Here is a 24,687-nt window from a genome sequence, read left to right on the forward strand (position 1 = left end):
TGACGCGTTAGAGGTGGGGGTGGGCGCTATCCTGTCCCAGCGTGCAGCCTCGGATGACAGAATTCATCCGTGGGCGTTTTTCTCACATCGATTATCTCCCGCAGAACGTAATTACGACATTGGTAATCGGGAGTTGTTGGCTGTCAAACTCGCATTGGAGGAATGGCGTCATTGGTTGGAGGGTTCGGGGGTTCCCTTTATCGTTTGGACTGATCATAAGAACCTCGAATACATCAGGTCTGCCAAACGACTTAACTCCAGGCAGGCTCGGTGGGCATTATTCTTCGGACATTTTGACTTTACCATCTCTTATCGGCCGGGTTCTAAAAACACCAAACCCGACGCGTTATCCCGTCTTTTTGATTATTCCGAGCGCAATCCATCTCCTGAGCCCATCGTTCCCCGGAGGATTTGTATTTCTGCGGTGACATGGGAGATCGAGAGCAGGTGGGGGCGACTGTAAGTCTTTCTTCTGGTTTCCATCCTCAGAGTAACGGACAAACAGAGAGGGCCAACCAAGATCTCGAACGCATGTTACGTTGTTTGGTTTCCCAAAATCCCTCCTCTTGGAGTCAGCAGGTCCCATGGGTGGAGTACGCACACAATTCATTACCATTGTCGGCTACGGGCCTCTCTCCATTTCAGTGTAGTCTAGGTTACCAGCCACCAGCCTTTCCCAGTCTGGAAACCGAAATCGCGGTCCCCTCCGCCCACGCCTTTGTCCAGAGGTGTTGACACACTTGGAGCAGGGCCAGACAGACCCTCCTCCAAGTGGGTGCGCGCACTAAGGCTCGAAGCCTCCCGTTTACGTCGTCGGTCAGAAAGTGTGGCTTTCAACTAAGAATATTCCCTTGCGCTCCATATGTAATAAACTTGCACCCAAATTTATTGGCCCGTTCACTGTCATCAAGATCATTAGTCCGGTGGCAGTCTGCCTTAAACTTCCTCCAGCGTACAGGAGAATACATCCCGTGTTTCATGTTTCCAAATTAAAGCCCGTTTTTTATACGGCAATTAAAAAAACCCTGCTGGTCTTACTAACACCACTTCCGACACCAACCTAGCTTTCCCATGTGGTCTCCCATCCAGGTACTGACCAGGCGCAGACCTGCTTGGCGTCAGTGGGCGACATTGTGAGAATTGCAGAGAGCTAGCTGCTTCAAAATCTGGTCTAGACCCAGCGGAGGATATAACTCCTATCGAGTAAGTCTTTTATTCTTACCTTCATGATTAATATGAAATATGTCTTTAGAAGCCACTTATAATTTCATTGCAGTACAAAGTGTATCCTATAACGTATATAGCGTATAATGATAAACATAAGCCTATATAATAAAATGTAATTTTTTATGAAATACACATAAATAGCCTACAATAGACAATTTTGAGGGATGTAACCAAAAACAATGGTACCAACTTATTTTGTGTAGTAGTTCTCAAAAGTCTTGTGAACAAATGTTCTCTATGTATATCACGGCCTGGTTTCAGTGACTTCAAAATTTTTGTTTTTCAGTTACCATGCATAAATGTTTCTTTCTCAAAAACACAAACACATACATACACACAACTATGGGCACTTTCATGTCCTTTGATTATATATCCAAAAATATATAATTTTGTTAAAATTCCTCTTTCTTTGTCAAACTAACAATAAAACCTACTTTTAAAAAATACACTAGCTTTCTATTTTTTTAATATATATATATATATACTGTACTTCCAGGGGGGCGCCAGAAATGACCGCGGTTAATTTGGTTTTGTTTTCGATATTTCTGACACATTCAGTTATAGCGGCAAAAACTCAAAAACCTCTAACTCTTCAAAAAAATCTAAAGTGTGTTTCCTACAAACTGTATCTGTCATTCCCGAGTTAAACTGATGGTATATTGTCTGCAAAAGGAGGTCTGACACCATTCTAATGAATTATTCATTCATTCATTCATTCATTCATTCATTCATTCATTTTCTTTTCGGCTTAGTCCCTTTATTCATGAGGGTTCACCACAGCAGAATAAACCGCCAATTTATCCAGCATTTGTCTTACGCAGTGGACGTCCTTCCGACTGCAACCCATACACTCTCATTCACACACATACACTACGGGAGATTTATCTTACCCAAATCACCTATACTGCATGTGTGGGCTGTGGGGGAAACCGGAGCACCCGGAGGAAACCCACGCCAACACGGGGAGAATATGCAAACTTCATGCAGAAACTGCAACTGACCCAGCCCAGGCTCGAACCAGTGACCTTCTTGCTGTCAGTCGCACTATCCACTCACCACCACGCTGCCCCACTAACGAATTATTGTGCTCTATAACCAGGCCTTTCAGTTTTATTGTCCAACCCCTGTAGATGTGTAATACTTTTTATTTTAAAATTAATTCATATAATATTTAAATAATAATCGTTTTTTCAGAGTATACACTGTTACTTTTCTAATAAGCTCTAAACCAAATTAATATAAAATTTTTCAGTGTGACAAGTGTACAATTCAGCATTTGTTCCGGGACTAATTTATTTAATTGACAAATGTATAAATATTGTATTGATTGTAGAAAGATTGGTTAAATTAGATACGAAAATGATCTCAGACAATGTTTGACCGCTATAATTTATTTCATTTTGAAATAAAAGCTGTATATTGAGATGTGGTTTAAATGAAATTTGTTCATTTCACGTTGGAAACAATGTTAAATATTAACATTTTCTCTTATTTACGTTTGTCCTCTTGCTGATCTTAAAACTAGACAAATTGTTTAAACTTATTAGGCTATGTTACGTCACTCTTGAACAAGTTCTTTTTAACTTCACAAGGCTAAAAGTGCCTGTAGTTAAAGAATTGTCCATACATACATCCTGCTTAGGTATTGTAGCCCGGCATGTGCTGTTTACAGTGTTATCACACTTTAAACATTTATATGTTTTTAACATACTGAAAACAACATTAAAGTCAGTGCATTTTAAAACTTCTCCAGGGCCCCAAAACACTCTTTGATCCCTGGGGGTTAATGACTCTTGGTTTGTTTTGTGCTTGAGCACATGGCTTTGTCTTAGGGCCTACTCACACTATACTATCCAAACCGTGCCCAGGCTTATTTCCCGGATCGTTTGGGAAGTGTGAGTGTGCTGAATCGGGCTCACTTGGGCTTTGGTGCGGTACGTTTGTAGTGTGAGTGCAAAACGCCCCAAAGCCCGAAACTGAAAGCGAGACGTGACTTTAAGGGACTGTTTCATATGGATTTATTAATCATTCTTACTTTTCAGTGAGCGCAAACTGCCGTAGTTTATTAAAGACACAAAATCCTCACTGCACGACAGCTGCACACCTTCAACAGACCTCCTCATTCCTCCAGCACGATGGCTTTATGTTTTGTTTATGAGCGCCAAAAGTGACGGATCTGTTCGGCGAAATATCTGTCTGCGTGTCACCGCATCTCTAAGGACTGTTTGGCGAAATATTTGACTGCATGTCGCTGCATATCAAACGACTGAAACGATATAACTAGAGAAATCTCCACTGTGCTGAGTGAGAGCGCTTCTCACTGCGGGCCGTCGGGGGAGACGGGAGGGGGGGCAAGCATGCTTTGGCCCGGTTTGAGACAACTGTACCTAGTGTGAGTACGGTCTTAGTTTGCATTGACCATGTGCTCCTCTTATCGTGCCTCATTGTGTCTAGCTATCACACCATCTTGTTTAGATTGTCGAAAGCCAGTCACACTACACTTTTTGTCCCATAGACTTCCATTCATACACATGCAAACGCAGCAGACCTGAAGCACAAGCTCGTACAACAAGTTTCGCAGTTCGCTGCGTTGCAAAGGTCATGCTTTGTGAACTCTGGCCTGTGAAATTGCATCACGTGACTACATTAGACCAATCAAAAATCAAAACATGACCTCTCTGTACAGAAATTTTAGATATGGAGCAATCGCTTGCTTTTTTTAATGTCTAATCATATTGTTTATCATATCACACCCCTTTTCATAGCACCGTACGACAGAATTTTGCAAGAACAAACTCTAGAGTGACAATATTTTCAAACCAGTTGTTTGAGCATAGTTGGTGTTTTTGTAAGATAATTCAGAATGAGATATTAAATGTTTATTTAAACTATTCAAATTAACATTTATAATTCTTATGATTCAGGCATATACTACTAGTTAATTTGTATCAACTTCATCCAGTTTTGTAACCTAATCTAAAGTGAGGACTATTTATGCTTTATAAGTCCCTTACAAATGGCAATTAAAGGCTCGGGTAAATTCTAAACAGAAAAAACAAATCATAAACGAAATTATTCATTTCTATTCGTTTGAGGATACACAAATGAAACTGTATCAAATAAAAAAATAATTCTTGCAACCTTATCTAAAATACACTTACTGTACCATGTAAACATTGCATCCTATTACATTGTTAAATTATTATAATGTTGTTGTTTTATCAAATTTTTGTCGCATTTTGACACTTCAGTATTCAGCAGTGTTTAAACTTAAAAGAAATTTTACCTTTTAAATAATATTGCAAAGATTATTGTTCATTTGATACCAAGCCTTAGTTTGTCATTTATAAAGGATTTATAAAGCATGAATAGTCCTCACTTTAGATTAGGTCACAAAACTACATGTGGTTGAGTTAATAAAACATGTTTTAACATACATAGTACCCATTAATATATGCCTGAATAATAAGATATATAGACGTTGATTGGAATAGTTTATTAATCATCACTCATTCTGATTGATTCTCAAAACCTCCAACTATTCTTAAATACAAATGGTTTGTAAATAATGCAATACTGAAATTAGTAATGAAAAATCAACCAGTCACAAATTATGAAAGTACAATTACTATAAGCACAATATAAATGTGCTTATAAGTCAAGAATAGAGCATTTGTAGCAGTAAGCTTACTAATGCTTATTAATGTAGAGGTAATGCTTAACAAATAATGAATTCACTAGATGCTAATGCTTAATAAATGATTCATAGTGTGTAAATTGTTACAGATTTCCTTTCATCACACCAACAACAGGCGCTACGCCATAATCACGTTCCTACAAGAGCAAACACTTAATTGGTTAACGTGGCATGAATGTCTGCTAAAGTTCAGATTTTCCATCTTGATTCGTGCAACATGGTCATAAGCGTTGCTTTACGCAAATTTGGTCATTCGCACCACCTCATTCACACGAATAGTGCCACAGGATGTCTATCTATGGCTTTTTAATAATTTAATATGTTTATCACTCATGTTTGATGCTTCATCCGTGTCAGGTTTGAGCACACCATAAGAACTGTGTTGCAGCTGGATGGACATCCACTTTATAAAGCAAATGCCAGAATTGGTGGTTCATTACTTATATCAGTCTATAATATACTTAGAGACGTTTTTGTAAAAGGGCATCTATGAAGCAAAAACTATTTTTGGAAGCTGTTTGACAAACACGTGTGTTGTTATGGTGTGTCCACAATCATATTGGAGTGATGTAGGTATTAATGCATATAAACAAGACAGGATTTGCAAAGAAACCAGGATTAAAATATCTAAAATATCCAACTGCACTTCAAGAAGCAGTAAGTGATACACTGCATTTTCATAGTATATTAAACTACATAATTCATAACCACTCAAATCACCACAGCTGCAGTGTGCACAACTATAAATGAGGATGCATCAATCACACAATAGGAGTCCCGGTTTGTGGACTTTAAATCAGGTCTATTTTGTACACTAACTTGGCTATAATAAATCTCTTTACAGCAGAATATTTACCAGTTTGGTGGGCATCTTGTCAGATTTGCTGCGAGTAGAATGGCAAAAACAGCACAAGTGGTTTAATCATTATACTGTAGTATTTGAGACAGGCTCTCTGTTTCATCGTGTTTGGGTTGTTTTCTGCCTTTTTGCTGTGTTTAGCCCTTTAAAGGAATAATTCACCAAAATTGACAGAATTTACTCATCTATATGCAGTTTACACACTGCTACTCTCTACTGTGTGAACATTTCCTTCAACCATGAGGGGGTCATTGAAATATGAATCTAAATTGCTGAAAAATTACTAAAAACATGCTGAAAAAAGTGGGGAAAAAAACATAACCAAACAAGTTTAGAGGATATATAATAAAGGAATTTAATTAATGTTTTAAAATAATAACTCCCTTTATTGTAAATGGTTTTAAAGGAATTCAACTGTAAAATGTAATAAGCTACAGGCTGAATTTTCCATTGGATCAGACATCGAAGGCAACTAAAATGCACACCACAATCTCTTTATGTCCCCGTTTGAAACTTCAGTATACACAGTAAAGGTCTCCTATGTCCTCCAAACACAAATAAAGAGGTTAAACAGCTCTAATTCAAGAAAAAAAAACTAAACAAATGCTTATTCATTTGGTCACGTCGAGCCTTGATTTGTTGAAACTACCTTCAGATAAACTATTTTTGCATAACCTGCGAATTACTTTTGATCAGCATTAAACATTTGCACTGAAATGCTAAAAATAAGTAATGGGGTCACACTTCACAATAAGGTTTCATTAGCTGATGTCAGTTAATAAATTTACTAACATTAATTATGAACAATACTTGTACAGCATTTATTAATCATAGTTCAGCATTTACTACACTGTAAAAAAATCATAAAAAGGTCAAATGACTGACAGTTACGCCTGCCAAACAAAAACCATAAAACTACAGTCAAATTTCTTTGTTGAAATAAAGTGCAAAAAATAATAAATTACCGATATTTTCATTAAAATGTTTTCAGAAAAACACAGTTATTTTACAGACTTTTTCTAGATTATTATGATCAAATCTGTTCAATAAAGTTATAAATTAGAGTTTTACAAAGAAACACTGTTATTTTACAGACTTTTCCTCGATTATAATAATCAAACACCATCAATAAAGTGACTGCACTAAAAGTTTAAGAGAAAATAAAGACTTACAAGACTGCTCTTAAAGTCCATGTAATCAGTTCATAACGATCCTCTGTGTGTGTGTGTGTGTGTGTGTGTGTCTGTGTGTGTGTGTGTGTGTGTGTGTGTGTGTGTGTGTGTGTGTGTGTGTGTGTGTGTGTGTTTCGTACACTATTTTATAATAACAGGTGGACACATGAGATCTTATTCACTCTGGCTTGTTTACTCAGGAACTGACGTCATGACAACATCACACATCAACATCATACATTCATACGTTCCGCTTCCAATGTATCATTTATGGTACACCTCCCCTTTTAAGTAGGAACCCTCTTCGAACATTTACTTGTAAGAACAAACATTCCACTACAAGTGACATCATCTCTAAACATGATCTTGAACTCAAGGAAACAACTTTCTTTTTACTTTTTTTTTCTTTAGAACATAGCCTCTACTCTCTTTACAAGTTCAAATGCTCAGGTGGGTCGTCACTCTCTGCCTGAATTCCATAATATCCATAACACTGTCCATAATAATATTCAAAGTCCATAATATACTTAGAGACATTTTTGTAAAAGGGCATCTATGAAGCAAAAACTATTTTCGGAAGCTGTTTGACAAACACGTGTGTTGTTATGGTGTGTCCACAATCATAATGGAGTGATATAGGTATTAATGCATATAAACAAGACAGGATTTGCAAAGAAACCAGGATTAAAATATCTAAAAAATCCAACTGCACTTCAAGAAGCAGTAAGTGATACACTGCATTTTCATAGTATATTAAACTACATAATTCATAACCACTCAAATCACCACAGCTGCAATGTGCACAACTATAAATGAGGATGCATCAATCACACAACAGGAGTCCCGGTTTGTGGACTTTAAATCAGGTATATTTTGTACACTAACTTGCCTATAATTTGTCACATAAAACAATAATAATTGTCACACACACACAGTCACATAAGACATAATACCTTGTCACATAAGACTCTCTGGACCTATCCTTGTCTCTTACAGGATGGATATGAGTTTCAGTGTTACCCGTGTCAAGGGTTGTGTCTCTGGGTTCAGTGAGTTCTTGATGTTGCATTGAGTGCATTGCCCGCACATGAGTGCGGTTTCTCCTTAGCAGTCCGTCATCAGTGTGTATGATGTAGGATCTTAGTGTTACCGCTGTACTCATGACTGTCCATTGAGATTGTTCTCTTGGCAGCCACACACGTTCTCCAGGTTTCAGTATTGGCAAAGGACGTACTCGGTGGCGCATATCATACCAGCATCGCTATTTGTCTTTGGTTCGCATCTCACACTTCCTGAACCCCTTGATATTTGGCCATCGAGGTTTTAAAATCTTTGGAAGCTGTGGTAATGTAGTGCGCAGTACTCTCCCCATGAGAAGTTGTGCTGGAGAGTAGCCATTCTCTAGAGGCGTAGCCCGATATGTCAAAAAAGCTTTTGTTTTCTCTCTGCCTCCTTTTCATAGTCCTTTTACTGTTGCCACTGCACGCTCTGCTTCTCCGTTTGCTTGTGGGTATCTCGGGTTGCTAGTAATGTGTGCAAACCCATAGTCACTTGCAATATTCTTAAAGAGTGCACAGCTATACTGTGGTCCATTGTCTGACATAACAGTCTCTGGAATTTCATGGCGACTAAACACATCTTATAGTGCTGCAATTACAGTATCTGCTGTGGCTACATTGAGACATGCTACTTCAGTGTGGCATGAAAAATAGTCCACAACCAGGAGATATGGTGTCTTTTCCCAGAAAATAAGTCTGTGCCCACTCGCTGCCAGGGTCTTTCAGGCACTGGGGTAGACAGCAAGGGTTCTCCGTGTTCTGCTCTATTCTGTGAACATATAGTACAGTTCTCCACCAACTGACTAATGTGAATAGACAGTCCTGACCACCAGACGGCCTGACGGGCTCAGGCTCGGCATTTGACAATACCCTGGTGACCATCGTGTATGTTATGCAGGACCTCCTGCCTCATCCATTGAGGAATTACTATTCTTTGGCCCCTGAGGAGTAGCTCTCCAGCAACAGTAAGATTTTCTCTTTCAGGCCAGTATGGCCCTGACTCAGGTGGAAGATCATGTTTCATCAGCCACTCAGTCTCACAGTATTGGATGAGTTTTCCACAAATAGGATCAGCTTTCTGACTCTTCATTATAATAGTAAACCGTGTCTCTGTAGCTGGGAGTCCCTGAATTACTGCATCCACAAACACCTTTACTTCCTCCTCTTCCTGTTTCTCCTCCTGCGTAAATGTATGTTTTACTGGGGCTCTTGATAATGTGTCAGCGTTTATGAGCTGTTTACCCGGCACATGCACAATGTCAAATGTGACATTGTTCCCTCTCTATGTCAGTCCAGTTGGCTTTTCTGTTTTGCTGCATCTCCAGGGCCATTGCCTTCAGTGTTGGGCCTTTTTCCTTATTTCCCTCTGTTCCTAGGCTGAACTTCTTCTCGCTTTTTCTGAACACCAGCTTCCTCTTGCTCACTCGCTCCTCTGCATCCCCCACACGTCCGCTTCATCAAGCGCCCCCTGCTGTGTAATGTTGAGAAGACTGCTGAATTTCTGTTATAGTTTGTGACATTATTCCGGCTGTTGTTTTGCTTTTCTTTTTGTCTGAGGATCATGAAAGGGACGCCCTCTGCTGGGAATATGTTGTGCCAGCACTGTTTACAGTTGAAGACTGCCAAAAGACTTTTTGTTCTGTTTTTTTCCCTCCTCCTGGCTGGATTTTGGTCTTCCTCCAGAAAATAACTTATTTTCGATCAAACTTATTTAGAAATTTAATCAGTTGTATCTCGCTTGTTGTTTTTTCCAGACTTTTTTGATCAAAAATAAAACCGTTAAATTATGACCCTGAGCATGTCTTGGCATTTTAATAAAGGTGCTTAATCATAATGATTTAGGGAAAATTCTTTTAAATAACATTGTTTTCTCTTGAACTTTAAGTGCAGTCACTTTATTGATGGTGTTTGATCATAATAATCTAGAAAAGTCTGTAATATAACAGTGTTTCTTTGTAAAACACTTATTGGCTAACTTTAGTTGAACAGATGTGATTCTAACAATCTAGGAAAAGTCTGTAAAAAAAAGTGTTTTTCTGTAAACATTTTAATGACAATATCTGTAGAGTTATTTTTTGCATTTTATTTCAACAAAGAAATTTTACCGTACTTTTATGGGTTTTGTTTGGCAGTTATAGCTACTGGTCATTTGACCTGTTTTTTTACAAATATATATATATATATATATATATATATATATATATATATATATATATATATATATATATATATATACACAGAGCAAGTAATTACAATTTATTAGTTTCATTTTACGAAATTTTAAATTTACTTAAAAAAACAGGAAACACTGTAAATAATACGGGAATTTTAATGTAAAAAACAGACAAATTGCTGTAATTTGTCATTACTTATATAGTACATCAAATAAAAGTCAAGCTGTTAATTTACAGATGTTGTTTGTAATTTTTACGGACTTTTGTATAAAATACTGTATTACTAATACTGTAATTTCCCAGTATAAAAAAAACAAGAATGTCAGTAATTTGTCTTTAATAATAAACTAAAATGAAAGTTAAATTGTTAATTCAGAGAGATTGTCATTTTACTAAGTTTTGAATATAATTTGAAATTACAAAATTACTGTAAAAATATTGAGATTTTCTGTAAAATTAGTTTTTTTTTTTGTTTTGTTTTTTTTACTGTGTAAAGCATTATTAACATCCAAATTCATGTTTGGTTACATTAGTTAATGCACCATGAGTTATCTATTACCAGTAAAAAAACTTTATTTTCATTGACTAACAAGCAAATACTTACTGTTACCAATACTGCATATCAAAACAATATTGTTGAATGCTGAGATTTGTACCTTTAATTATATTTTGTGTGGTAATTTGATCCAGTTATACAGAATTGTATTACATAATCAGAGTGGCTTCGTCTTAATCTGCTCCATTAAATTCAACACAGGTCAACTGTAAGAAACACTTTAAACATTTAATATTTATGGCATTCCTACATGATATGCAAATAAACACAGTACAGACTTTTGCCATGCCAGAAAATTTAATATTTATTCATTTGCAGGTCAAATAGATACAGTACAGAAGTCTCATTCTTGGATAAACAAGCATATATGAAACACAAAAAAAAATGAAATTTCCTAAAATACTACTATCATAGCCCTAACAGCAGAACAACTTGATAAAAAAGAGAAGAAATAAAAACACATTAAAATAGAGAAACCATAAACGTGTCTTTTTCAGAATGCAGAGAAGGCTCCAGTGGCCTTACATTAGGGGATAGCTGGCCATTGTCGCAATGCCACAGTGATTGTTTTTGTCTTTTGCCATGTAGATGTAGCCTTTGTCACCCCATTTGTCAGACCAGCTAAAAAATTGAAAGAAATAATTAAATATGAAAACCTGCAATCAAGCTTGTGCCCGCAAAACTAAAGATTGTTTGCATCATACCTGTTCTTCACAATCCAGTATCTATTCCCAGCAACATCAGCACCCTGATAACCATAGCCAACCACCAAGACTGCATGATCAAGTCGACTGGTACATGCTCTCTCATAATAGATGCCTAAAGATCAGAATATTAGAAAGGAGTTAAGGCACAGTAGGGTCAGTAATAAGTTTGTAATAATTTTAGCAAATATTGAATTAAAACTAGAGTTGAGGGATATCAGACACCTACCAGACTGATAGAACTGTAGGGATTGATGTGATGCGTCAATAGCAACAGATACAGGACCCACAGCAGCAACAGCATTCATTAGAGCAAGCTCATTACCTCTGGGAATGTCCACGAATCCGGTGATTTTAGCGACATTAAAACGGGGGTCATACCGGCATGGCAGATCATCCTGCAAGCACAAAGTTAAAATAAGAAAAAAGTGGTACATTGAAGTCTTAAAATACTTAATGACCTTCATTTAAAGAGTTTAAAAAACTAAAATGACATTTTTCCACAATCTGCAAATACAGCAGTTTATTCCCGTCTTCAAAAAAAATAAAAATGTTTCATTGCTCAGAAACTGTCACAATATGATTCTTACCCTTGCAAGATAAGGGTATGACTGCTCAGAATCCAGCCCCTTGTTTTCTTTAACATACTGGAAGGCCTGGTCCATGATGCCTCCATTACACCCTTGATTGCCCTGTGGTCTGGAACAGTCCACCAAGTTTTGCTCACTCATAGAAATCAGCTTTCCAGTTTTACGGAAGAGCTGACCTTCCAAGGCACCCGTTGAACTGAAAGACCAGCAAGATCCACATTGTTTCTAAAACCACAAAACAGAAGAGTCACCAAACAGTTAAGCTACAGATACACATACTGACATTTAATAGCCATTTATACATTAAACTGGGTTTACCAGATCAACTGTAAATAGATCAATTGTAATAGATGCAACTATAGGTCCTAATTTAGCATAAAACATTTGCAGTTTTCAGTGACTTTAAACTCACCTGGTCTTTGACAGGAGTAACATAGCCCCTCTGTCTCCAGTCAACCTGTTGTGGTGCTGCAAAAAAGCTGGGTTCCATGAACAATGCACCCTTTGACGTCCGGTTAGGGTCCTGCTTATAACCATTCATTGCCTGTCTGAACTCCTCATTTGTCTAATAAAGAGATTGTAGTGAAATGTTAAAACAGCCTTACAAATAGTACTTTAAAAGGTATCGATAGCACCGCAAATTGAGAATTAAAGTAATTTTGCTGAAAATCTTTTAGAGCACACAGGGCTTAAATCTCCAATCTAGGATGTTGTTGACTGTAATTGAATCATTTAATAAACACAACAACATTCTGATCTGGTTTCACACTTATGAATCTTGCATTTTAATTGCTTTTTTTCTCTTTTTGACAATTTGGATTGTATAAAGCAATATAGATAGTGAAATAAATGACTGTAATTGACTGTAATACTAAACTGCTCACCATGTCACCAAATTGATTCATTCCCATTTTAAAGGTGTGATTTCCTAAGGAATACTCAAAGTTGTGTTGCTCAATTTTTCTCAAGTTCTCCTCCCAAATCATTCTCCTCCCGACCTCTACGTCCTGGAGTAGAAAGTAGATACAGTATCAGCTATTGCAAAGCAACAGTTCAACATAAACACATGCACTGCATCATTCATTCATGTTAAGCTGATACATGGCTACAGACTACAGTCTTCCCACCTCATGATAGCTTTTTCCATGCTGGCTCTTCCAGGAGTTCCAGTGGTCGTCTAACTGGATGTCTATAGATGGAGCAGTGAACACTGCACTTATGCACAGCGTGATGAGCAAAGCAAACATCATCCTGCCAGGAAGACTAACAGAAAAAAAAAACACAATAATAGTAAAAATCTCTATTTAAAGCAAATGTAAAGAAAATTTACAAACATTAACAAAACACTTTAAACAGGCAACAGCACAAGCAGTTCACTTTACTGTGAGTTGAGCTAAATGTCACATTAATATAATACAAGCAATGTCTCCTATAAAGGAAAGGAGGGGGGGGGGAGAAAGATTTACACTTACCTTTCACAAGCAAACCTTGTTGACTGTAATTGCTTACAATTGAGTGTGTTTTATAGCCTGTCTGAACATAGAGACGGTCTCTCATTGGCTGACGTTGATGATGAAACTAGTCAATTTACAGCCAATCAGGTGCAGCAAGAGCTTCATCTTGTCATGTGATCCAGCATCACAAGATGAAGTATTCATCAATGGACTATGGTGATTCTTTATATTATTAGTAGACTGCAACAAGATTAAGGCAATCAGAAATGTTTTGTTATTTCCACAGTTTATAAAAATCAACATTTACAATACACAAGTGGAAAGCATACTAGAATATGCTTCACTTGATTGGGGGATGTGGAGATTTTTTTTAGGTTTGTTACATTCTGTTTGTTTCGTTTGTTTTAATCATTGTTTGTGTTTGTCACATAAGGGTGTGTTTGACAAATTCCACATGCTTAGACAGAAACTAATCCAAGAGAATAATGCAAGAGGAAACACAGAGTCCATTTAGAAAACTGAGTATTTTAAATAGCATCAGGGGCTTCTGTTTGTACTCACTTTAAATGCTAATTACACTGTAAAAAATTGTACGTGCTATTTACAAAAAAAAAAAAAAAGTGTGGTAACACTATTGCACGTAATATATTTAGGTAGTTTGAAAACGTGATTTATTTAGCTAAAACCACTTGACTGAATCATGTGAAAATTACAAAATCTTTTGAGTGATAGATGATGATTTTAATATTATTAGTGGAATGTGATTTTATAATTTAAGCAAATCCACCACCATTTACTCACATTTATTTTTTTAGCAAAAACCACTTGAATGAATCATGTGAAAATGACTAGGTTTTTTTGAGTTATAGATGATGATTTCAATCTTATTAGTGGAATGTGCTTTTTATAATTTAAGCAAATCAACCACCATTTAGTCAAATGCATTAATGAAAATTACTCATTCATAAAATGTAAAATATATAGTTTATAATAAAATACATACACAATGCATTTTTGCTATCATTTTATTACATGTTCCACTGATAACAAAATGGTACAATTTGTTAAACAAATCTATTTAAAAGGTACAGCAATGTTAAGCTCTGAAAAAAGTTCTTTATCCATGTCATGGAAAAAAAAATTCTGTCAACTTTCTTTTGTAGGAAGTCACATTTTAGACAAACTCACTTTTAGACAGAATTTGTGAATTGGACAACATATAAGACCAGTATAAAAGCTCTATCTCAAAATATTAGCAGCACAATGAATTAATCAGTTGATGCAGTTTGTGTTAGAAACTTAAAAGTTTGTTTGTGGGGGACTTTAATTTGGGGAATACTTGTATAAATCCAGTTCAGCAATTCTAGATTTTCCAAGCTAGCCATGACTCGCTCATCCTCCAAGACAATGCAGAAATCCTTATCGTAGGTCATTCCTCAGACAGCAATCCTCTGTGCAGTCTCACACTGTAAAATAAACATTGTTTATTATTGTGAAATTATGCAATTGTAAATTTCAAATGTTTAAAGTTTACTAAAACAAATTAAGGAAATACATTAAGGAAATAAACCCTTTCTTTGTATCTCTGTGAACATTAATTCTTCAAAATGTTTGAGTAGACATTGCTGACTGATACTATAACACAAGTACACAAGTATTTTGACTTATAATGGACAAGGTGTTTTCAAAATGCATACTAGTGTACAAATAAATAAATATAACCAAGTTTATACAAGGAATAGTGCATTCAACAATGTAGTGACTGAGCTATATATATATATATATATTTTTTTTTTTTTTTTTTTTTGTAAAAATGCAAAAATATAAAATGCAGTTTTTTGAAAATCACAAAAATCTGAATCAGTCTAAGACACTTACATTGCACTGGATGAGCTGCTCCCCTTTTTTTACAAATAGACCAGCAACAGAGGACAACTTCTCTCGTCTTATCCCTGATTTAATGTGAGGTCTGATGCAACAAAAATTAAGAGATTAGTAATATTGCCTAAAATAATAATAATAATAATAATAATAATAATAATAATAATAATAATAATACACTAATAATAACATTATAAAAATTACCTGCTGTTGCGCGCGTACTGAAGAGCGGTGTTGTCGCGCGTGTTCTGATCAGCTGTGTTGTCGCGCGCGTACTCAAGAGCGGTGTTGTCGCGCGCGTACTCAGACCGGTGTTGTCGCGCGCCTACTGAAGAGCGGGACCGAGGGTGTGCCGCGTCGCGGGGGCACTTTTGATCATTTTGGAAGGGCACTTTCTATACAAAACTAAAAAGGACATGTGCACTGCACAGGTTGAGCCCTATGTGTGCACGTGCCTGCTGTGCATAAACCCCATTGAATGGCTATAGCTTACATAGCTTAGCTTAGGCTAACCAACAAGATAACTGTTATTCGTCCACCTGCTTAAATGTTGCCTGATCGCTGGTGTTAAATATTACAATGCACATAATTTGTTCAGTTTCAATATACAATTCAGAATGAACATTAAAGCAAATCAATTTTAAATAGGAATGAGTGGTTAAAAATACCTGTGTATCCCTATATACATCGTAGCCTATGGCAGAAACTAGGCTCCCGAACAAGCTTGAACACCAGTGTCTTTCCTGAAAGAGCTTATATAAGATAATAAAAATGAAAAACTGTTAAGGCTTACCTCTTAGCATGCTTACAGTTGATCTGCTTCTTCAAAATGTCGTCTGGTCACTGCCCTCGTTGAGATTCAAATGCAAACATCTCAATCAAATCTGCATAATTGAGTAAATTTTCTTAAAATAAAGGTGAATCTATCTTTCCTCAATTTTATTAGCTTAACTGGTTTCTCAAAGTAAGCCTAATAATTGCTCTGGTTTGCTTAAAAAAATAAGTGAAATTTATCTCTTGATTTTATTAGCAAAATCTTCTTAATACTTTATAATTCATCCAGAATATAAATGTTTTAAAGAAAATATGTACTCACACTATGAACAGTTGCCTTGAACTGGGCCAAAGCACGCTTGTCCCTCCTCCCGTCTTCCCCGACGGCCCGCATTCACATTGCATTCGGGCCTGGGCGCGCTTACGTCATCGATGATGTGCTGTTTAGTAGAGAAGCGCTCTTGCTCAGCACAGTGGAGATTTCCTCCGTTATATCATTTAAGTCGTTTGATATGCAGTGACGCAGTCAAACATTTTGCCGAACAGATCAGTGAGAGGTTAATGTCTTTAATAAAGTATGACAGTTTGCATTCATTAAACAATAAGAATGATTACTTAATCCATATCAAACTGTCCCTTAAACGTCAAGCTCGCTTTCAGTTTCGGACTCAGGCACATTTTGCACTCACACACAAGCATAGCGCGCCAAAGCCCAAGTGAGCCCAATTCAGAGCACACACTTCCCAAAAGATCCAGGAAACGGGCTTGGGCATGGTTCGGATAGCATAGTGTGAGTACGCCCTTAAGAATTTTTGTGTTTGCCCTACAGTGATAATTGTCTAATTACCGTTTTATCTTTTATTAATCTTTTTTAAACATAAAGCAGTAAATAAATAAAAGTAATAAGCTGGTTACTCACTAAACATTTTGAAGCAAAACCAGACATTAATACAAAACACAACATAATTAGATGTTATACTTTCAAGCTAATAAAATGAGTGGTAAAGGCTGGGAGATAGTTGCTGTTAAGTTACAGAACTTTGCTGAGTGAACTTAAAATTTATCAGATTGTTTTTATTTCAAATCATATTTCTAACACAATCTGATTTTATTAATTATAAACTGGAATTTTAGATTATTTCCCATCCTTTTAACATCCTCATGAACTCATGATTTCAGCACTGAATCTATTCTGACATTAAAGTTTATTTTTAAGTTTTATCCCCACCTCAAATAAAGAAAATAGCTCAGTTGTTATAAATATATATATATATAGTTTCTGATATGCTTAACTATACTCTTGGCATCTATTGAGTCAGTACAGGACCACAGACACCCACATCTCCATCTCATCACACTCTTCATCGCCCAAAACAAATGCTGTCCAGGAAATGTGGAAGTTTTCTTTAAATTTGTTTTGCGGTATCAAATCCCATTAAAACAACTGTTTCCCATCAGTCCTTGCTTCATAATCATCCCTCAAAGTTAGTCGTGAGGAAATTGAGGAAATGTGGCTGAATGAAAGTGAAACTGCTGAACTGCAGTTGAAGTCAAAAACCTAAAAATTAAACCGCCAAAATTACTTGAAACTCTGGAGCATACCGTGGTGATATGAAGACATTAATCGATTTATTTACTATGTTTAAAATGAGAACATGAAAGAAACATTCTAAAAGCAACTCATCTAAAAACATTAATTGCCTTATTCAGATTAGGGTAAATAATTTGATAACATCTCAGACATACCACAGATTTTTTTATTTATTTATTTATTTTTTTGCTTTTGGTCACAAAGAATAACAAGTTATTAAACTTTTTTATCAGGGTCCCACCCTGACAATCTTGTCTTTTCTATCAGTCTGTACAGTCAATATTGTCTTTGTTTAATGGCTCTGGATTTGTTTTGTGCCTGAGCACATGGCTTTGTCTTTATTTGTGTTGGCCACGTGCTCCTCTTATCCTCTTATGTGCCTCCTTGTGTCTTGTTATTACACCCTCTTGTTTAGATTGTCAAAAGCCACAGTCACACTACACTTTATCGCCCCATAGACTTCCATTCATACACATGCAAATGCGGGAGACCATAAGCACAAACTTGTACACATTTAATATTCAGTACTGAGAGTCCAAACACTGAGGAGCAAATCCATCTATGCGCAGCTCTACGGGTCCCAACTATGCAAGCCAGTGGCAACAGCAGTGAGGAAATAAACTTCACTGAAACACACGAATAGTGCCACAGGATGTCTATTCACAGCTTAGTATTAATTTAACATGTAAATCACATGTGCTTGATGCTTCATCCGTGTCAGGTTTGAGCACACCATAAGAACTGTGTTGCAGCTGGATGGACATCTCTTTTATAAAACATATGCCAGACTTGGTGGTTCATTACTTGTATCAGTCCATAATATACTTAGAGACATTTTTGTAAAAGGGCATCTATCAAGCAAAAACTATTTTTGGAAGCTGTTTGGCAAACATGTGTGTAGGTATAGGCAAGGCAAGGCAAGTTTATTTATATAGCACATTTCATACACAGTGGAAATTCAAAGTGCTTTACATAAACTGGAATAAAAAAACATAATAGTGCAATCTGTCAGATGTAGCACAGTGCTCATTCAGTAAAGGCACAGCTAAACAGATGTGTTTTCAGTCTTGATTTGAATGTGCCTACTGTTGGAGCACATCTGATCATTTTTGGAAGCTGATTCCAGCAGCGAGGGGCATAGTGGCTGAAGGCTGATTCACCCTGCTTTGACTGAACTCTTGGAATTTCTAGTTTATTTGATCCTAGAGATCTGAGTGATCTGTTAGGTTTGTATTCAGTAAGTATATCTGTTATGTATTGAGGTCCTAGGCCATTTAGTGATTTATAGACCAGTAGTAATACTATAAAATCTATTCTGAATGTAACTGGGAGCCAGTGTAAAGACCTGAATACCGGTGTGATGTGCTCTGATTTCCTGGTTCTGGTCAGAATCCTGGCAGCAGCGTTCTGGATGAGCTGTAACCGTCTGACTGTCTTTTTGGGAAGGCCAGTGAGGAAGCCGTTACAGTAATCCACCCTACTGCTGATAAAAACATGAACATGTTTCTCTAAGTCTTCACTGGAAACAAAGCATCTGATTTTTGCAACGTTTTTGAGATGATAGTATGCTGATTTACTAAGATCTGACTCCAGAGTCACACCAACATTCTTGACCTTATTTTTTGTTGTTTGACCTTTAGTGCCAAGGTACACATTCACCTTGAGAACCTCATCTCTCTTCCCAAACGCAATGACTTCAGTTTTCTCTTTGTTTAACAGAAGAAAGTTTTGGCACGTCCAACTGTTAATTTCATCAGTGCATTGTTAGAGGATATCAATGGGGCTGTAGTCATTAGGCAGTAAGGCTAGGTAGATCTGAGTGTCATCAGCATATCTGTGGTAGGAGATTTGTTTTTTTCTCATTATTTGGCTCAGAAGGAGCATGTAATGGTTGAACAGGAGAGGTACCAGAATCAAGCCTTGTGGGACTCCACATGTCATGGGTGTCCACCTCAACCTATGGTTACCTATACTGACATGGTAACCTCTCCCTTCAAGGTAAGATCTGAACCATTCGAGGACCATGCCAGACAGCAGTGAGTCCACAATCATATTGGTGTGATGTAGGTGTTATTGCATATAAACAAGACAGGATATGCAAAGAAATCAGGGTTAAAAGATCTGTTCAAACTCTCTGTGATCCAACTGCACTTCAGGAAGCAGTAAGTGATACACTGCATTTTCATAGTATAATGAACTACACAGTTCATAACCACTGGAATCACCACAGCTGCAGTGTGCACAACTAAAAATGAGGATGCATCAATCACACAACAGGAGTCCCAGTTTGTGGTCTTTAAATCAGGTAGATTTTATACAGTAACTTGCCTATAATAAATCTATTTACAGCAGAATATTTACCAGTTTGGTGGGTATCTTGTCAGATTTGAGGAAGGTCATTGAAATATGAATCTAAATTGCTGGAAAATTACTAAAAACATGCTGAAAAAAGTGAGGAAAATTAACATAACCAAACTCGTTTTAGGATACTGGTTATAACCATCAACCATCATCTGGCCTTTAACACTGATTTTATTAGCCTGAAAGATTAATGATAGCATCTAATTATTTTGTGTTTTGTATTTGTCTGATTTTGCTTAAAAAAATGTTTAGTAAGTGACTTGTTAGTTTTATTTATTTACTGCTTGATGTTTAAATAAAGATGAATAAAAGATAAAATAATAATTAAACAATTTGTCACCTTAGAATTATAAGGTTCTATCTGACATTTTTGTCAAAATTGAGTTATTGACATATTCGTATTAAATGACAACATATTTACATTATGGGATATTTCTTTATAAGTTGTTTACATTTTAAGACTTTTTATTAAAAAAAAAAAAAAAAGTTACACACACTGTTTGCTATGGAATGCAATAACTTTGAAGCTCAATATTTCAAAATCATTCAGAACGCAGATAGAACCTTAGAATTTCAAGGTGACGATTTATCACTGACACACATTCTCAAATGTGCAAAGATGTTCTCTCTCCTGCAGCCAGAAAACGATATATAAAAGGACACTTTAGTGCTGGAAGTATAGTGTCTGCTAATTTTAGTCAGTCTAAATTTATTCATCATTTATTTTATTTTCGGCTTAGTCTCTTTATTAATCCGGGGTCGCCACAGCGGAATAAACCACCAACTTATCCCGCACGTTTTTACGCAACGGACGCCCTTCCAGCCACAACCCAACTAAGGGAAACATCCATACACATTCACACTTATACACTATGGACAATTAAGCCTACACAATTCACCTGTACCACATGTCTTTGGACCAGTGACCTGCTTGCTGTGAGGTGACAGCACTACCTACTGCACCACTGCGTCGCCCTCAGTCTAAATTATTAACAATATTTAATAATTAGAACGAAAGCTATTAGCATTTAGAGTAAGTACAAAACAGCAGCCCCTGATGTAATTTAAAAGCTTAGTTTTCTAAATGGACTCTGTGTTTTCTCTTGGATTATTTTCTGTCTAAACATGTGGGATTGGTCAAACACACCCTTACGTGACAAACACAAACAATGATTGAAACAAACCTAAAAAAAAACATACATCCCCCAATCAAGTGTTGCATATTCTAGTAAGCTTTCCACTTGTGTATTGTAAATGTTGATTTTTATAAACTGTGGAAATAACAAAACATTTCTGATTGCCTTAATCTTGTTACAGTCTACTAATAATATAAAGAATCAACATAGTCTATTGATGAATACTTGTGATGCTGGATCACATGACAAGATGAAGTTCTTGCTGCACCTGATTGGCGGTAAATTGACTAATTTCATCATCAACGTCAGCCAATGAGAGACCGTCTCTATGTTCGGACAGGCTATAAAATACACTCAATTGTAAGCAATTACAGTCAACAAGGTTTGCTTGTGAAAGGTAAGTGTAAATCTTTCTTTTCCTTTCTTCATAAGAGACATTGCTTGTATTTTATTAATGTGACATTTAGCTCAACTCACAGTAAAGTGAACTGCTTGTGCTGTTGCCTGTTTAAAGTGTTTTGTTAATGTTTGTAAATCTTTTCTCTCCTCTTGTTTTTTTTTTCTTTTTCTATTTTTGTGTTTTTTTTCTGTTAGTCTTCCAGGCAGAATGATGTTTGCTTTGATCATCACGCTGTGCATAAGTGCAGTGTTCACTGCTCCATCTATAGACATCCAGTTAGACGACCACTGGAACTCCTGGAAGAGCCAGCATGGAAAAAGCTATCATGAGGTGGGAAGACTGTAGTCTGTAGCCATGTATCAGCTTAACATGAATGAATGATACAGTGCATGTGTTTATGTTGAACTGGTGCTTTGCAATAGCTGATACTGTATCTACTTTCTACTCCAGGACGTAGAGGTCGGGAGGAGAATGATTTGGGAGGAGAACTTGAGAAAAATTGAGCAACACAACTTTGAGTATTCCTATGGAAATCACACCTTTAAAATGGGAATGAATCAATTTGGTGACATGGTGAGCAGTTTAGTATTACAGTCAATTACAGTCATTTATTTCTCTATCTATATTGCTTTATACAATCCAAATGGTCAAAAAGAGAAAAAAAAAACAATCAAAATGCAAAATTTATAAGTGTGAAACCAGATCAGAATGTTGTTGTTTAATAAATGATTCAATTACAGTCAACAACATCCTAGATTAGAGATTTAAGCCCTGTGTGCTCTAAAAGTTTTTCTGCAAAATTACTTTAATTCTCAATTTGAGGTGCTATCGATACCTTTTAAAGTACTATTTGTAAGACTGTTTTATTAACATTTCACTACAATTTCTTTAATAGACAAATGAGGAGTTCAGACAGGCAATGAATGGTTATAAGCATGACCCCAACCAGACGTCACAGGGCCCGTTGTTCATGGAACCCAGCTTTTTTGCAGCCCCACAACAGGTTGACTGGAGACAGAGGGGCTATGTTACTCCTGTCAAAGACCAGGTGAGTTTAAAGTCACTGAAAACTGCAAATGTTTTATGCTAAATTAGGACCTATAGTTGCATCTATTACAATTGATCTATTTACAGTTGATCTGGTAAACCCAGTTTAATGTATAAATGGCTATTAAATGTCAGTATGTGTATCTGTAGCTTTACTGTTTTGTGACTCTTCTGTTTTGTGGTTTTAGAAACAATGTGGATCTTGCTGGTCTTTCAGTTCAACGGGTGCCTTGGAAGGTCAGCTCTTCCGTAAAACTGGAAAGCTGATTTCTATGAGTGAGCAAAACTTGGTGGACTGTTCCAGACCACAGGGCAATCAAGGGTGTAATGGAGGCCTCATGGACCAGGCCTTCCAGTATGTTAAAGAAAACAAGGGGCTGGATTCTGAGCAGTCATACCCTTATCTTGCAAGGGTAAGAATCATATTGTGACGGTTTCTGAGCAATGAAACATTTTCTTTTGAAGATATGGGCCTAAACTGCTGTATTTGCAGATTGTGGAAAAATGTCATTTTAGTTTTTTAAACTCTTTGAATGAAGATCATTAAGTATTTTAAGACTTCAATGTACCACTTTTTTCTTATTTTAACTTTGTTCTTGCAGGATGATCTGCCATGCCGGTATGACCCCCGTTTTAATGTAGCTAAAATCACCGGATTCGTGGACATCCCCAGTGGTAATGAGCCTGCTCTGATGAATGCTGTTGCTGCTGTGGGTCCTGTATCTGTTGCTATTGACGCATCACATCAATCCCTACAGTTCTATCAGTCTGGTAGGTGTCTGATATCCCTCAACTCTAGTTTTAATTCAATATTTGCTAAAATGGTTGTTTATACAATTATTACAAACTTATTACTGAACTTACTTTGCCTTAACTCCTAATATTCTGATCTTTAGGCATCTATTATGAGAGAGCATGTAGCAGTAGTCGACTTGATCATGCAGTCTTGGTGGTTGGCTATGGTTATCAGGGTGCTGATGTTGCTGGGAATAGATACTGGATTGTGAAGAACAGGTATGATGCAAACAATCTTTAGTTTTGCGGGCACAAGCTTGATTGCATGTTTTCATATTTTATTATTTCTTTCAATTTTTTTAGCTGGTCTGACAAATGGGGTGACAAAGGCTACATCTACATGGCAAAAGACAAAAACAATCACTGTGGCGTTGCGACAAAGGCCAGCTATCCCCTAATGTAAGGCCACTGAAGCCTTCTCTGCATTCTGAAAAAGTCACGTTTATTGTTTCTCTATTTTAATGTGTTTTTATTTCTTCTATTTTATCAAGTTGTTCTGATGTTAGTGCTATGATATGTAGTTGTCTTACTTTGTTATTTTTTCTTTTGTTTAATAAAGTGTCATGGTTTTAGTTTGGAACACTGAAAATATATTTTGAGCAAGTGTCTTCTATAAAAACACGTAAGGCATCACTATGTCAAAATTTGGCTAAGGTTCAGGTCAAAACTGAACTCATGCATCTACTGCAGCCACCATTGGCATATGTGGAAACTGCCTTTTCCATTCAAAGTCCATGAGCTATTAATATATTAGAACTTCTCCAGTTGCCCAAAACACCCTTAGATCTCTTCATCTATTTTTTAAATACAATATTGAATAAAAATTGTAAAATACTTAACTAATCAGTAGTTAAAGGTACAAGTGAATGTTATAATAACTTAAATAGTTATAACTTAATGTACATATGATGTGTCCTGCTATCTCTTTCTAATGTGCCGCTATGTCTCTGGCTAGCTCTTCAGTCACTGCCTCTTTTTGTGCAGTTTAGAGAGAAACGCATGTTATTTTCATCATTTGGAAGTTGGTAAATTTAAATATATGATTAAATAAACTGCATGGCACATTTTCAAAATTAGGTACAGGGAGAAATTACTTAATATACAAAGCAACAAAACTGAATTGGCAGGTGGCAAGGTAAATCATAGTAACCATTTTAGTACTGAATTAGTGTTTAGATCATGGACATGTGTTTCTAATTGAAATAAAGTGT

The 24,687-nt window shown here is 36.5% G+C and overlaps 2 protein-coding genes and 1 long non-coding RNA gene across 3 annotated transcripts; 1 reads left to right on the top strand and 2 right to left on the bottom strand.

Moving 5' to 3' along the window:
• Positions 1–11,025: 11,025 nt before the first annotated feature.
• Positions 11,026–13,534, bottom strand: zgc:174855. The gene is made up of 8 exons (NM_001103122.1): positions 13,510–13,534; positions 13,165–13,300; positions 12,922–13,044; positions 12,450–12,602; positions 12,038–12,262; positions 11,677–11,845; positions 11,448–11,562; positions 11,026–11,364 (listed from the first exon to the last, which is right to left on the bottom strand). The coding sequence occupies exons 2-8, from the start codon at positions 13,285–13,287 to the stop codon at positions 11,265–11,267; spliced, it is 1,008 nt and encodes a 335-aa protein (NP_001096592.1). The 5' UTR covers positions 13,288–13,300; positions 13,510–13,534; the 3' UTR covers positions 11,026–11,264.
• A 973-nt stretch (positions 13,535–14,507) lies between these two features.
• On the bottom strand, positions 14,508–15,650 carry LOC141376779 (uncharacterized). Its single transcript, XR_012387929.1, has 3 exons — positions 15,577–15,650; positions 15,370–15,460; positions 14,508–14,957 (listed from the first exon to the last, which is right to left on the bottom strand). It is a non-coding gene; the product is annotated as an uncharacterized lncRNA (long non-coding RNA).
• Positions 15,651–21,606: 5,956 nt separating this feature from the next.
• On the top strand, positions 21,607–24,067 carry zgc:174153. The gene is given in 8 exon segments (NM_001111192.1): positions 21,607–21,631; positions 21,829–21,964; positions 22,085–22,207; positions 22,530–22,682; positions 22,870–23,094; positions 23,284–23,452; positions 23,578–23,695; positions 23,780–24,067. Coding segments are annotated over 7 exon segments (1,011 nt in total). The 5' UTR covers positions 21,607–21,631; positions 21,829–21,841; the 3' UTR covers positions 23,880–24,067.
• Positions 24,068–24,687: the final 620 nt, after the last annotated feature.

The sequence above is a fragment of the Danio rerio genome, chromosome 12 (genome assembly GCF_049306965.1).
Source record: "Danio rerio strain Tuebingen ecotype United States chromosome 12, GRCz12tu, whole genome shotgun sequence".
Taxonomy (NCBI): domain Eukaryota; kingdom Metazoa; phylum Chordata; class Actinopteri; order Cypriniformes; family Danionidae; genus Danio; species Danio rerio.